The 15984-nt window shown below is 42.4% G+C and overlaps 1 protein-coding gene across 3 annotated transcripts in view; it reads right to left on the bottom strand.

The window, feature by feature from the left end:
* Positions 1 to 225: 225 nt before the first annotated feature.
* Positions 226 to 15984, bottom strand: part of LOC135712160 (zinc finger protein 157-like) — a 78811-nt gene continuing 63052 nt past the window's right edge. For all 3 annotated transcript variants that reach the window (XM_065235125.1, XM_065235127.1, XM_065235126.1), the window contains 4 exons: positions 2151 to 2234; positions 2014 to 2083; positions 1572 to 1949; positions 226 to 1487 (listed from right to left, as the gene is read on the bottom strand). In XM_065235125.1, coding sequence (XP_065091197.1) covers positions 926 to 1487; positions 1572 to 1949; positions 2014 to 2083; positions 2151 to 2234 — 1094 coding nt within the window. In that variant the 3' untranslated portion in view covers positions 226 to 925. The remainder of the gene's footprint in view (positions 1488 to 1571; positions 1950 to 2013; positions 2084 to 2150; positions 2235 to 15984) is intronic.

Below are 15984 nucleotides of genomic sequence, written 5' to 3'. Positions count from 1 at the left end.
TACCGGAATTGGCTATAAAAGTGCGGTGCGTTTACGCAAAATTCAACGTGATGTTTGCTCGCTAACAAAAACGACCATGATTCACGAGGGACAATGATGGTCAATGATTTATTTAGGTTATAGGGTGCGCTAAATACTGCGGCAAGATTGTGCATTTCCAAAAAATATAGGTTAGGAACCGCCGGATTGTGATAAACGAAAATTAACCGTCAAAAAGCCAACTGATATGGTCCGTTAAATAAAATAAATATATTTCATAATAACTACTAACGTTACAATCGGGCGTTTACACAATCATTTCCATTGTTTGCAATGGTTGGAAACTCACGTCGAAAATAAAACGCCGAAGGCAGCTACAGATCACATCATTTTGGAAATGACTACTCTAGGAAGCTTCATGGTGTCTATCTTATGTTTTATAACATTCTCTCCACCAGAGAAGAACGTTTTCTCGAGATAATGTATCGACTTATTTCTGTAATTATACATGAACATTGGGTAACCAAAAGAAAACTTATCCTGTCTTGTTAATACCAATGGCGCTGCCTTCGATTTGACTGTATAAAAATTTGGTATTTTTTTACTATCATCATAGGTAATATGCTATCACTACTAATGATTAATATTGTTGCTTGTTTGTGAATATATTGTAATGCGTGGTACTATGTAAGTCATAAATTTGCTACGTTTATCGTGGTATTTCTGTTCACATCGCCTTTCTCGTATATTTCTGCGATATTGCAATGGGATTTGTTGTTCTTATGTTACGGTCACAGAATATTCCTACTATTTTAAACTTTTGTTCTATGTTTCTTTTGTTATGTCTAGTTTGGTATACTTGAATAATTGTACAGTATGGTTTGTATCATTTGATATATGATTTCACTATGATACGGTAACGTTTAGTAATCAATAGCAAGAGATTCTATTCATTTTTTGGTTCTAGGAGATGGGGAATACTGTTTTTATCGCTAACCATACGGTGGACAGGGGACATCATATTTTGGTGATGGTCTTGTTGTTGTTGTTGTTGTTGTTGTTGTTGTTGTTGTTGTTGTTGTTGCTGCTGTTGTTGTTGCTGCTGCTGCTGTTGTTGCTGCTGCTGCTGTTGTTGCTGCTGTTGTTGATGTTGCTGTAGGGCTGCTGCATGATCTTGAGCCATCCGCTCAGCATTCTGAATAAATCTTTCTGCCAAATTGCGAGTTTCATGGTCGGTTCGCTCATGTTGCAGTGCTCTGTCCATTTCGATGCGGTCACGATCGTGAAGCTCATGTACAAGGCGTCCACCTCCTTGGCCAATGATAGCGTCATTCATATGGACACCTGTGGGTCCATTATTGATTATCATTGCCCGATTGGTGGTCATTCCGTGTTCTTGGCTGGAACTTGTCATACTAGGGGAAAGATTATGACTACTGCTGATATCCGGGGAAGAAATGTGGGATACGGATGATATCGTTTCGGTCATATGAAGCTCTGGTACATATCTGTAATCATATATGATGGGTAATAAGTGAAATGTCGTTAACAGCTCACGTTCACGATTATTACAAATCTAGGGTTAAACGTACCTGAAGTTGCAGGGTTGTACTGTTGGATTACTAAACGTCTCACGTGGCTGGGAAGCGATTTGACCTGTACTATGGTCTCCTGTGTCCTGTGTTACATTATTAGCATTTGATCCTCCGATATGCTGAGATGGAATCTCTCCAATGGCAACACTATTAATGGTGGCACTGACACTGCTGGTATTTATTCTGTTTTCGCGATGCACGCGATTATTATGTCTTATCAAATAACTATCCCGAATGAAGGTGCGGCCACATAATCGGCACTCAAAGTTTTGCCCTGCCGAGTGAGTTCTAATATGAATAGCAAATTGTGACTTACTAGTGAAAGTCATCGAACAGCGATCACAATTCAAGGGCTTCTCTGAAACATGGGACCATCTGTAAAAGAGCTTAAAAGGTTATAAACTATTGTATGGATTTGATTTCGCTCATTCATACTAACCGATGTGCTGTAACATAGCTTTTAACGGCAAACGTTTTGTTACAAATATCACAAGCGTAAGGTCGTTCACCTGTAAAAAAAGATCGTTGGAGTTATAGTCGATACATTTTCATCAATTTTCAACAATTCCAACTTACCTGTATGTATACGTTTATGAATATTCAATGTAGATCTTTGGGAAAATCGCTTCAAACAAGTTGAACACTCAAATGGTCTTTCTCCTATAACAAAGATAAAAAAGATGATAAAATTAAAGAAAAAAAAAAAAACTAGCGTTCGGAAATATAGGTTAGTGAATGCCGTGGCGCCCGATATAGCTAGTTTTCCATGTCCTCACCGCGAAACATTTTTCTCATCATTTAGAGTTTTCCACTTCAACCACATCAAGGTCTATGATCTGTGGTCGTCGCTTCTACACCTGGTTGTCTCGGTGCGTTATACACAGAGATTGGGGTTTTATTGTAATAAATTAATATGCGCAAACAAAAAAAAAAATTACAGTGAATGTTAGTTCCGTCTCCTATCATCCTTTGTTCATAAACATCGCAGCGAATGTTAGAAGTTGACCTTGCAGACGATGCAATGATATTCACCTCTATTCCCGTTTTCGTACGAACATGATTCGTTCGAAACGAAAGCAATTTCCCATTCCTGTTTTCGTTCGAAGCAATTCTTACTTTCGAACATCGTTCGTTTGAACGATGTTGCTATTCCCATTTTCGTACGAATGCGTTTTTTGTCCGCTTTCCAAACGTCCAAGAGATAAAAACTGAAATTTTTTGTAATCTCTAATAAAAATGTTATGGTTAATTTGCTTAACGACGTGTTCGGGGTTGATTGATTGATTTATCTTTATTAAGGAGGCTTTCAGCCTGAGGCTGGTTCACCTCCAACGTGTTCGGGGTATCATGCAAACTATTTGTGGAATAGTTCAATCATGTGGGTTATCGTTCGTGTATGGTATTTTTTATTAGGGATGGGCTTAGTGTACAAAAAAATCTACAACCAAATTTTTGGTATTTGATTGTAATAATTTTACTTAAAATTACGTGAAGTTAAAGATCTCATATGGAAATTGATTGAAAAATCATGCAATAAAAATATAATTTAGATTAAAAAAAGGATCGAAACAACTAGAAAATTTTGGACAAAGGCATTTCTGTAACAGCTTACATAACAAATATTTATGTATTTAATTATGACTCCAAAACATTGCCATTGCCATATACAGTCAAGATTCGTATAGTGCGGATTCGTTCTTGCCGGATTCCTATAGTACTGATGCCACTGGATTCCTATAGTACGATCGATCCGGCATTAACGAATACACGTAGCATATGGGATTAAAGCTAATTGGGACCAAACACTGATTGTACAGCAATTTGAAGAGATAACTTCCTGATGTCTCTTGAGAAGTTGTTAAGCAGAAAGTTGGCCACCTTTTGGGACGATTCAGTTTCCGGTAGGACACAAGTCTGATCCTGTGGAAGATCCGGAATACCCGTAAAAGTGGCCGATTCATGAAAATGAACCTAGAGCTCCGCGGATTTTTAGAAACCACTCATAGACGTCTTATCAGAATGAGTTCGGAGTTATGGCCGAAAAATTGACCCTGGGGACTACGGAATGGCCCACTATAATATCCGGAACATCCGCAAAAGTGTTCAATTCATGAAACTGATCCTAGAGCTCCACGGATTTTTTGAAACCACTAATAGACGTCTTATCACAATAAATTCGGAGTTGTATTCGGAAAATGTACTCTGGGGACCATGGAATGGTTCACCGGAAGATCCGGAACATCCTGAAAAGTGGTTAATTCATGAAACTGATCCTAGAGCTCCGTGTTTTTGTTTAAACCTTTCATAAACGTTTTATTACAATTAATTCGGAGTTTTGACTAGAATTTGGACTCTGAGGACTACAGGATGGTCCACCGAAAGATCTGGAACATCCGCAAAAGTTGTCAATTCATGAGACTGATCCATGAGTTTGCGAAACCACTCATAAACGTTTTATCAGAATGAATTTGGAGTTGTGACCGAAATATGAATGCTTAGACGGAAAATAGACTGTTCAGTAGCGGGTATATAGCTAAAAGCAGAATCCAACTCTAGTGTGAACTCTACGTTAGTTTAGTTATTGCTGTTCATTTCTTTCGTGCAGTTTACAATACATACACATCATCAGCTGTTCCTATTAGATTTAAGTCGACAGTATCAGTAATAAATTACATTCCTTATCAGTAGCTCAAGAAGTGAAGATCAAGAACCAAATTTGTAGTCAATTTAAAGTGAGTGAAACCAATAAACTGAAGTTTAAACGGTGGTGTAAAAAGTGGATTTTTGTGAGCTTGGTCTATCGATGACCATTTGACTAATTGTGGCGAGCCATAGCCGAAGAGTAGGGTCCAGATCGGCCACATCCTGCCACTAAGTGAACCGTTTCCCCAACACAATTTGGTGCCGTGACCAGGATAGTGGCATTGTTGAGTACGAAAAGGTCGCCGACCGATTCGCCATTCTTCCGTGGGACAAAGAAGCCCGCTCTATTCGCCATCTTCCAAGCAACGTAGTGGACAATACCAGCTTGTTATAGACGCCACCTCAGCCAGCTGAACAAGCCAATCGTCCGCCATCGAAGTGCACTGTGAATAGACACAAAGCCCATCCTATTGTGCCATTGCCATCGAGTGACGCCATCCGCCATCCGTGAAGATCCAACTGAAGAACTGTTGCAGCAATCAATTTATACAAGGCCTGTTGAGATCAGGCAGAAGTTTGTGAGATCGTCACGTTCTTGCTGTTCCAAACGAATCAACGGAACTGAAGTGTGTGCAAACAGTACTGAAGAAACGAAACCAGTGCCCGTGTGTGGAACCGAAGGAACGGAATACGTCGTTAAAGCAATCCCTGCCGTTTCCTGGTGCTTTTCTGCGACCACGCCGTGGTGCAATCGAGCAAAGAATCCCACCACTCCGGTGCCATTTTGGATCGTTTTTTTTTGTTCCTGCGTATACATTAATACAAGGCACTTATCCGCCTTGGTCAGGTGAGCACCTTTCCAAGTGATTTATTGTTTTTCCCCCAGTGCTTCCTGGTCTTTTTCGTTGCCAGATCGTTGCCTAACTTCATTGCACGTCTCGCTTCGACACGATGGAGGAAGATCGTCGGAAACATGTGCTGACATCCCGACGAACCACTCTGCTTGCGTCTCTAGGACGAGCGGAGAAATTTATGCTGCAGTACCAGGAGGAACGGGACAAGCTCGAGGTCGATCTGCGATTGGAGAATCTCGACGTGATCCTACAGGGGCTAGAGGATGTGCAGACGGAACTGGAGGATATGGAGGACACCAACGAAGGCATGGTGAGAAACTTACAGTTTCGTTCCAATTTCGAAACTCTGTCCTTTAAAATAAAATCCTTCTTACGCTCTAAACTTCCTCCTCCAATCAATCTGCACGACAATCTCCCTCAACATACTGCTTCTGGGGCTAACACTCTAAAGGGTCTGAAACTGCCTACCATTTCATTGCCTGAATTTTCTGGGGACTACAAAGACTGGCTTGCGTTCCACGACACTTTTCTGGCTCTTATCCATGCGAATCCGGATGTGGCAGACATCCAGAAATTTCACTACCTACGGGCTGCTATCAAAGGGGAAGCAGCTCAGTTAATCGAATCAATTGGAATCAGTGCTGCTAATTATTCGCTCGCTTGGGAAGCTCTTGTCAACCGATATGCCAACAAGTACCTCCTGAGAAAACGTCATCTTCAAGCGTTGTTGGAGTGCCCAAAGATGAAGAGAGAGTCAGCGTCCATCTTGCATACCATCGTCGATGATTTCGAGCGACACGTCAAAATTCTAGGTCAGTTGGGTGAGCCAGTAAATTCGTGGAGTACCATATTGGAGCACGTCCTCTGTACGCGACTGCACGATGACACCCTGAAGGCGTGGGAGGATCACGCTTCCACTCTGGACGCAGTAACCTACGAGCGACTGATCGAGTTCCTGCAACGTCGTATGCGCGTCTTGGAATCGATTTCCGTCAACCAACACTATTCGTCTGTCCCAGCCGAAACCCAATTCAAACCTCCGTTTTCGAAAAGATCGTTTCCAACGAAAGTCTCGTCCCATGCTGCCGTCGAAAATTCTCCTATGAAGTGCTACGCCTGCGATCAACGTCATCCTTTAGTAAAGTGCTACAAATTCGAGAAGCTTCCTATTTCCGAAAAGTTGAACCTTCTTAATGCCAAGCGTCTCTGTCTCAATTGCTTCCGCAATGACCACCTCGCTCGAAATTGTTCGTCGAAGTACAGCTGCAAGTTCTGCCAGAAACCCACCACTCCCTCATCCATGCAGCCTACGTGGATAGTTCCAAACAATCCAGCACAAATGTCAACGCTTCCTCTTCTGGTAGTTCTTCTAGGGCATCCGTTCAAACCAACATAGCCACTTCCGAGGCCGTTCCGTTGCTGTCTGCATCGACATTGGTGAAATCTCAAGAGCAAGTATGCAGTATTCCGATGCAAAGTTGCGGTAGAAACGTTTTCATGCTCACCGTACTGCTGAAAATCGTCGACTGTTATGGTGAAGAGCATTTTGCCAGAGCTCTTTTGGATTGCGCTTCCCAACCGAACATCATCTCCGAAAACTTGGCCCAAATTTTGCGGCTGAAACGAAACAAAGTGAATGTTTTGATCCATGGAGTAGGAGAGAAACCGCAACATGCCCGCAACTCTGTCCGTACGCAAGTTCGTTCCCGGAAAGGAGAATTCATCCTAGATGTCGACTTCTTGGTGCTGAACAAGGTCATCCCGAACCTTCCGTCCCGTGACGTCTCCGTTGAAGGCTGGAATCTACCACAGGACCTGTTCTACGCCGATCCAAACTTCCACAAGAGCTCCGGGATTGATTTAATAATCGGCAACGAGCATTTCTTCTCTTGCTTCAAGACCGCTGCTAGAATTCAATTGTCCGATTCCCTTCCGTTGCTAGTTGATAGTGTCTTCGGGTGGATCGTCTCTGGAACCGCCAACGCTGCTGAAAATTCCTCCGATTCTTCTGCCTGCTCTGTTACGACCGTTTCACTAATGTCCCTCGAAGAAAGCTTAGAACGCTTTTGGGAAATCGAAGAGCTGCCAGCTCGATCTGCCTACTCACCAGAGGAGAAGAAATGTGAGGAATTCTACACATCCACGGTTACCAGAAACACCGAAGGACGGTACATAGTGCGACTACCACGTAAATCAAACTTCGACGAACTAGTTGGAGAATCGAAGGCCACTGCTTTACGACGCTTTGAACTTCTCGAGCGCAGGCTCGACCGAGATGTACACCTGAAAGAAGAATACTGCAAGTTCATGCGAGAGTATTTGGATTTAGGGCATATGCGATTGGTTCCTGAGGAGGAAGAAGGCAGGTCGAAGGAATGTTTTCTACCCCATCATCCAGTGCTGAAAGAGGCCAGCACAACGACAAAAGTACGTGTCGTCTTTGATGCTTCCGCCAAAACGTCTACAGGACACTCTCTGAATGAAGCGCTGCTCGTAGGCCCCGTAGTACAGGACGATATACTTAACATTAGCCTGCGATTTCGAACCTTTCCTGTAGCGGTTGTGGGTGACGTCGAGAAGATGTACCGCCAGGTCCTGAACCATGAAGAGGATACACCGCTTCAAGAAATCCTATTCCGTTTCAACAAATCCGACCCAGTACAAACCTATCGACTTCTTACCGTTACGTACGGTATGGCTCCGTCTGCTTTCCTTGCAACTCGTACACTACTGCAGTTGGCCAACGATGAAGGTGATGCCTATCCGCTGGGAGGACCAGCGCTCAGAAAGGGATTTTACGTTGACGATTTCATCGGTGGTGCTCAGTCGGTTCAAGAAGCAATCCAGTTGAGGACCGAATTGGGAGAATTGATGGCGAAGGGTGGATTCTGCTTGCGAAAGTGGACGTCGAATAAGTTGGAAGTGCTGCAGGGACTAGCTGCTGACCAAGTCGGTACTCAATCCGCTCTGAAATTCGACAAGGACGAAACAATCAAGGCGTTGGGAATCAGCTGGGAACCTGAAATCGACGTGTTCCGTTTTGAGACCATCATTCGACCGACGCAAGGACCGCCTACTAAACGAAGCATTTTATCTGGGGTATCGCAGCTATTCGACCCCCTCGGAATAGTTTCTCCTGTAGTAATCCGTGGCAAAATGCTGATGCAACTCCTGTGGCTGCAATCGTTTGGCTGGGACGATGAGGTTCCAGAATCGATCGCGAAGAAATGGGAGAATTACGCCGAGCAACTAACAAAACTTTCCGAGTTCCGGGTGCCACGTTACGCGTTGCTTCCAAACGCTACCATCCAGCTGCACACATTCTCCGATGCATCCGAGACTGCCTATGGTGCATGCACATACGCACGATCCGTTGATTCCTATGGTAATGTTGCTGTACATTTACTTGCATCGAAATCCCGAGTGGCGCCACTGAAACGCGTCAGCCTTCCCCGATTGGAACTTTGTGCCGCTGACCTAGCTGCAAAGCTCTTCGTCAAAGTATCCGAGGCATTGCAAATTGAAATTTCCGCTTCATACTTTTGGTCTGACTCAACAGTCACGCTCCAATGGCTCAAGGCTCCACCCAACACCTGGAAAACGTTTGTGGCCAATCGAGTTTCCTCAATACAGTCAGCCACTCACGGAGCTTACTGGAACCATATAGCCGGCAAACAAAACCCCGCAGACATGGTATCGAGAGGAATGGAGACCGAAGATTTCGTCAATTGCACCTTGTGGAAACACGGACCCAACTGGTTGTCTCTTCCCGAACGGCAATGGCCATGTGACAACATACAGGACTACTCAAAGAACGGAAAGGAGCGCCGAAAACTCGTCGTAGCAGTAACAAGAACCGAATCCATTATCAATCCCCACTTCGCTCACTTTTCGACGCACACTGCAATGATCCGCATAACTGCATACTGTCTGCGCTTTGTCCGTCACTGTCGTGAAAAGTTTCGTACACAGCCCCCCAGTACTGGTCCGCTTTCCAGTAGTCCTCTAACACGAGATGAGCTCTGTACTGCCCAATCCATTCTCATCAGGCTAGTCCAGGCCGATGGTTTCAAAGAAGAGCTGAAGGATCTTCGCAGAGGCAACGCAGTATCTAATAAGTCACCGATTCGCCGCCTAAGCCCCTTTCTCGACCCTGACGGCATAATTAGAGTGGGAGGGAGATTAAATTTACTAGAGCAGCCATACATAAACAAACACCCTGTCCTCCTACCAAATCCTCACCCCTATACTCGCCTTCTTGCTAAACTTCACCACCTACGATTAATTCATGGTGGCGGCCGACTCACACTGGCCTCCATGAGAGAAAAATTCTGGCCTATCAACGGAAGACGACTCATCAAAAGCATCATACACGCATGTTTCCGCTGCGCCCGAGCAAGTCCCGTTCCAGCAACCCAACAACTTGGACAGCTTCCAGTTCATCGTATCAGTCGTCCATTCAGCATCACCGGAGTAGATTTCGCAGGACCTGTTTACTTGAGAGCAATCCACAAGAGAGCACTTCCAGCCAAGGCCTACATCTGCATCTTTGTCTGCTTCAGTACAAAAGCTGTACACATCGAGTTGGTAGGAGATTTATCAACCCCAGCCTTTCTGTCAGCATTTCGGAGATTTGTGTCCCGTCGAGGCCGACCGTCCGACGTCTATTCGGACAACGGCAAGAATTTCGAGGGCGCGAAGAACGATCTGGAAGAAATCTACCGTTTACTGAAGAACGAGCAAGCTGGCCAAATCCATTCCTTTTGCGCTAACGAATCCATAACCTGGCACCTGTGTCCACCAAAAGCGCCTCACTTTGGTGGATTATGGGAGGCTGCGGTGAAAGTCGCGAAAAAACATCTGTACCGCCAGCTGGGAAACTCTCGCCTTACGTTCGAGGGTATGGCGACGCTTCTAACTCAAATTGAAGCATCAATGAATAGCCGGCCACTTGTACCCCTGTCGGAGGATCCCAACGATCTATCGTGCCTAACTCCTGCTCACTTTTTGATTGGGTCAACGATGCACGCAGTTCCTGAGCCGGATTACACAAATTTCGGATTCACAGTATTCTCAACCAATATCAAGCAATTCAAAGGACGTTTCAGCAGTTTTGGCATCATTGGCGAAAGGAATATTTGCACGAGATGCAGCTATGCACCAAATACAACAAGCCGAACAAAGGAATCCTTCCCGGTCGTCTCGTGATCGTCGTCGATGAATCCTTGCATCCAGTCAAGTGGCCACTCGCTCGTATTATCGATATCCATCCTGGCCGCGACCAGCTGACTCGTGTAGTGACCCTGAAGACGTCTCGTGGGGTTATCAAGCGGCCAATTACAAAAATTTGCTTTCTTCCATCCGATGACGACGTGGATAACCCAACCGGAGAAAACAACAAACAAAATGACGCCGACCGAGATGACAGCTCTGCAACCACCAGCGAAGACGGAGAACTCAACGGAGGTGAGAAGTAGCCGCAATCCAAATGATGAAGAAAAGGAAAATTGTGACAGATAGTTAAGCAGCATTTACACTATGTTCTCTTTTGTTTCTATTATTGATGTAGTTTTTTGGTAGCGGGTAGAAATAGTATTAGAATTTTGAATTTAATCCTTTTTGAAATTGAGCATTTCAAGGTGGCGGCGATGTTCAGTAGCGGGTATATAGCTAAAAGCAGAATCCAACTCTAGTGTGAACTCTACGTTAGTTTAGTTATTGCTGTTCATTTCTTTCGTGCAGTTTACAATACATACACATCATCAGCTGTTCCTATTAGATTTAAGTCGACAGTATCAGTAATAAATTACATTCCTTATCAGTAGCTCAAGAAGTGAAGATCAAGAACCAAATTTGTAGTCAATTTAAAGTGAGTGAAACCAATAAACTGAAGTTTAAACGTTTAATGTAGTCCACCAAAAGCGCCTCACTTTGGTGGATTATGGGAGGCTGCGGTGAAAGTCGCGAAAAAACATCTGTACCGCCAGCTGGGAAACTCTCGCCTTACGTTCGAGGGTATGGCGACGCTTCTAACTCAAATTGAAGCATCAATGAATAGCCGGCCACTTGTACCCCTGTCGGAGGATCCCAACGATCTATCGTGCCTAACTCCTGCTCACTTTTTGATTGGGTCAACGATGCACGCAGTTCCTGAGCCGGATTACACAAATTTCTCGATGAGTATTCTCAACCAATATCAAGCAATTCAAAGGACGTTTCAGCAGTTTTGGCATCATTGGCGAAAGGAATATTTGCACGAGATGCAGCTATGCACCAAATACAACAAGCCGAACAAAGGAATCCTTCCCGGTCGTCTCGTGATCGTCGTCGATGAATCCTTGCATCCAGTCAAGTGGCCACTCGCTCGTATTATCGATATCCATCCTGGCCGCGACCAGCTGACTCGTGTAGTGACCCTGAAGACGTCTCGTGGGGTTATCAAGCGGCCAATTACAAAAATTTGCTTTCTTCCATCCGATGACGACGTGGATAACCCAACCGGAGAAAACAACAAACAAAATGACGCCGACCGAGATGACAGCTCTGCAACCACCAGCGAAGACGGAGAACTCAACGGAGGTGAGAAGTAGCCGCAATCCAAATGATGAAGAAAAGGAAAATTGTGACAGATAGTTAAGCAGCATTTACACTATGTTCTCTTTTGTTTCTATTATTGATGTAGTTTTTTGGTAGCGGGTAGAAATAGTATTAGAATTTTGAATTTAATCCTTTTTGAAATTGAGCATTTCAAGGTGGCGGCGATGTTCAGTAGCGGGTATATAGCTAAAAGCAGAATCCAACTCTAGTGTGAACTCTACGTTAGTTTAGTTATTGCTGTTCATTTCTTTCGTGCAGTTTACAATACATACACATCATCAGCTGTTCCTATTAGATTTAAGTCGACAGTATCAGTAATAAATTACATTCCTTATCAGTAGCTCAAGAAGTGAAGATCAAGAACCAAATTTGTAGTCAATTTAAAGTGAGTGAAACCAATAAACTGAAGTTTAAACGGTGGTGTAAAAAGTGGATTTTTGTGAGCTTGGTCTATCGATGACCATTTGACTAATTGTGGCGAGCCATAGCCGAAGAGTAGGGTCCAGATTGGCCACATCCTGCCACTAAGTGAACCGTTTCCCCAACATAGACCTTTGGGACCACGAGATGGTACACCAGGAAGATCCTCACGAAACGAAAATTAATTATTTTATTCATGTGTTTCACTTATACATTTTTGCCAAAAGATCAGCCTTATACATTCCATAAGGCAAACCAAATAGGTCCTACAAGAATGCATAAAAGGTATGTGTGACCGCTTATACATTTCATTTGACACATGCTCATTAGTTGACTTATACATTTTATGAATAATCAGCAATAGAAATTTGCCAAAAGGTATAAGGAAATTTCTATCCGTGCTGAACATCCATAAAAACCGTTTTGATGAAGACAAAAATATTAGCACCGAAATCATCACTTTTAGATATATGGTGTCTTGGGGAAAGGTTATTCGTATTTTTTAGCCGATTTGAAATTATGGTGCTCCTTAAAATTGGTGAATTGAAAATTCAACCTTTTTTATTACTTGATATAGACTAATGCAGTTTTTTTTAAAGTTGTAGAACAATCAATTTGAACCAACTTTGCTCACGGCATCAAATTTTTATCTCTTATGGTTCATGACTTATGGTTATTTTAAACACATAGGTTAGAGTCCCGGATAAAAATAACCATACAATTACCATAACATAAAATACAATTACAAGCAAACCTATTGGCCACAATCGATCTTATTGTGCGTATATAGTACACGAAATTTTAGCATATTGTTATTACATTAGATGTATAATACGTACTATTTAGTAAGAGTTTTCAACAATAGAACAACAATTCAATTAATGGTAAATGGCTCAAGTTTGTTCGGGAAAAAGTGATTTTTCGTATGGTTAAGATACATAACGACCCCCTTGTTCCATTGTATATTACCCCATTTACCATAGATTCTGTTGTGGACACAATACATTCTATTGTTATTTTATCTTTGTGGAGAATAAGATTTATTGTAAATACAATGAACTCTATTGTATGGTTACAACACATTTCATTGTACCTCTACGGTTCTGTTTTTACGGGGTGGCCTCTAGAAAATCTTTCTTTAAATATTTTTATTGGTGATCAACGTATAAACAATATTTAAAGAAACCTGATTTTCTAGGGGCCACCCTAACCTCTCGTAAAAACATTATTCTAAATACTTTTAGAACTTTTTATGACGCATATTTTTGCAGAAGTCACTAAAGGGTGATACGGTCAAAATTTGGTCAATATCAACTTGACGTATTTCTTTCAATTTTGCATTTAAAAAACCTGAACACCCCTCATTTTTAAGGTGTGTGTGTGTAGAATGTTGCTCTTATTTTGATTTTGGAATTCACTCTTCAGTTGTCAAAATGCCGTCCAAGCAAGAAGAGCAGCGTATCAAAATTTTGCTCGCGCATCGCGAAAATCCGAGCTACTCGCACGCAAAGTTGGCAAAATCGCTAAAAGTTGCCAAATCAACCGTTACAAATGTAATTAAAGTGTTTGGGGAACGTTTGTCGACAGCCAGGAAGTCTGGATCGGGGGGAAATCGAAAACCGGAAGCCGCTGAGACGACAAAGAGAGTTGCCGGTAGTTTCAAGCGAAACCCTAACCTCTCTCTCCGAGATGCCGCAAATAAGCTGGGTGTATCGTCTACAACCGTGCATCGAGCCAAAAAACGAGCCGGACTATCGACTTACAAGAAGGTAGTGACTCCAAATCGCGATGATAAACAAAATACGACGGCCAAAGCGCGATCCCGGAGGCTGTACATGACGATGCTGACGAAGTTTGACTGCGTGGTAATGGACGACGAAACCTACGTCAAAGCCGACTACAAGCAGCTTCCGGGACAGGAGTTTTATACGGCAAAAGGAAGGGGAAAGGTAGCAGATGTTTTCAAGCACATGAAACTGTCAAAGTTCGCAAAGAAATATCTGGTTTGGCAAGCCATCTGTACCTGTGGCTTGAAAAGCAGCATTTTCATAGCTTCCGGGACTGTCAACCAAGAAATTTACGTGAAAGAGTGTTTGAATAAACGTCTGCTGCTGCGTTGTTCCGTACTGTTTTGGCCGGATTAGGCATCTTGCCATTACGGTAAAAAGGCCATGGAGTGGTACGCCGCCAACAACGTGCAGGTGGTTCCCATGGACAAGAACCCTCCCAACACGCCAGAGCTCCGCCCAATTGAGAAATACTGGGCTATTGTCAAGCGGAACCTAAAAAAACTGCTAAGGGCGAGCAGCAGTTCAAGGCAAACTGGCTTTCTGCGGCGAAGAAGGTGGACAAGGTGGCTGTACAAAATCTGATGGCAGGGGTCAAGCGTAAGGCCCGGCAATTCGGATTTGGAAAAGCGGAAGCCTAACTGAATATTTTTCCTGAATTTTAAACTAATTGAACTTGAGAAAGAAATTTAATTTGATTTTTTAAATAAACGATTTCACCGATTTACACGCGTTTTCCCTTGACCAAATTTTGACCGTATCACCCTTTAATTTGCATTTCCTTTATTTAAAAGTTATGGCTAGTTTTTGATAAAAAAAGATTTTTTTTTTTAATTAAATTAAATACTTTAAACAAAAAACGCTCTCACAGTTTTTCCACAAATACTGGAAAAAAACACGATCTTTTAAATGAAATCGAAAACTTGAAAATCGGTTTGCTCCATTTAGAGACATTGTCATTTTAATAGAACCATTTTTTCGAAGAAAATCTCCATTAATTTTATAAAAAAAAAAAAAAAAAAAAATGGCAGCCTGGTTGCTTTACCAAAAATATGCGTCATCATAAGTTCTAAATGTAACCAAAACAAGGTTTTTACGAGAAATGAACTTATGAAAAGATATTCGAAGAAATCTGTTATTTATGGGCCATTCTAACCTGCTTGTTTAAAAAATCATAACTCATGAACCTTAAGAGATAAAAATTTGGTGTCTTGAGCAAAATTGCTTCGAATTGATTGCTCTACAAGTTTTAGAAAATTGCATTGGTCTATCTCAAATAATTAAAAAAAAGTATGTATTATCAAAGCTCCAATTTTGTGGACCACCCTAATTTCAATAACATAAAAAGATCGGCCAAACAATATGAAGAAACTTTCCCGAAGATACTATATACCTAAAGCTGACGGTTTGGGCGCAAACATTTTTGTCTTCCTAAATACGGCTTTGTGGATGGTCCTCCGAAAGATCCGAAACATCCGTAAAAAGGCTCAGTCGATGGAACTGATCCAAGAACTCCGTTTTTTTCGTAAACTCTCATAGACGTCTTATAATTATGAATTCTGAGTTATGATTGGAAAACAGACCCTGGAGACCATGAACGCTCCTCTGGAAAATAATAGACAACTCATCAGAATGAACTCGGAGTTGTGACTGGAAAATGGACCCCAGGGTCCATTGGATGGTCCTTCGGAATATCCGGAACATCCATTAAAGTGGATAGGTTAAGAAAACTGATCTAAGCACTCTATGGTTTTCAGAACTGCTCATAGACACATTTTCTTTTATTTATTATCATGGATGATTTCTAGGTGGTATTTAAGTAGTTAATAACTTCTAGACACTTTTAACGGAATTTTTGATGATCTTCCGGATCTTTTAATGGACCATCCCGTGGTCCCCAGTATAAACTGTCTGGTCAAAACTCCGATTTTATTGTGATAAGATGTCTATAAGTGCTTTCTAAAAAATCGTGGAGCTCAAGGATCAATTTCATGAATTGAGCACTTTTAGGGATGTTCCGGATCTTCCGGTGGACCATTCTGTAGTCTCCATATTCTTATTTCTGAACACAACTCCGAATACATTCCGACAAGACGTTTATGAGTGGTT

This window comes from Ochlerotatus camptorhynchus, unplaced genomic scaffold (assembly GCF_037179485.1).
Source record: "Ochlerotatus camptorhynchus isolate MF236.1 unplaced genomic scaffold, CSIRO-AGI_Acam_v1.1 ptg000459l, whole genome shotgun sequence".
Lineage (NCBI taxonomy): Eukaryota > Metazoa > Arthropoda > Insecta > Diptera > Culicidae > Ochlerotatus > Ochlerotatus camptorhynchus.
This window is presented reverse-complemented; position numbering and strand designations above follow the sequence as displayed.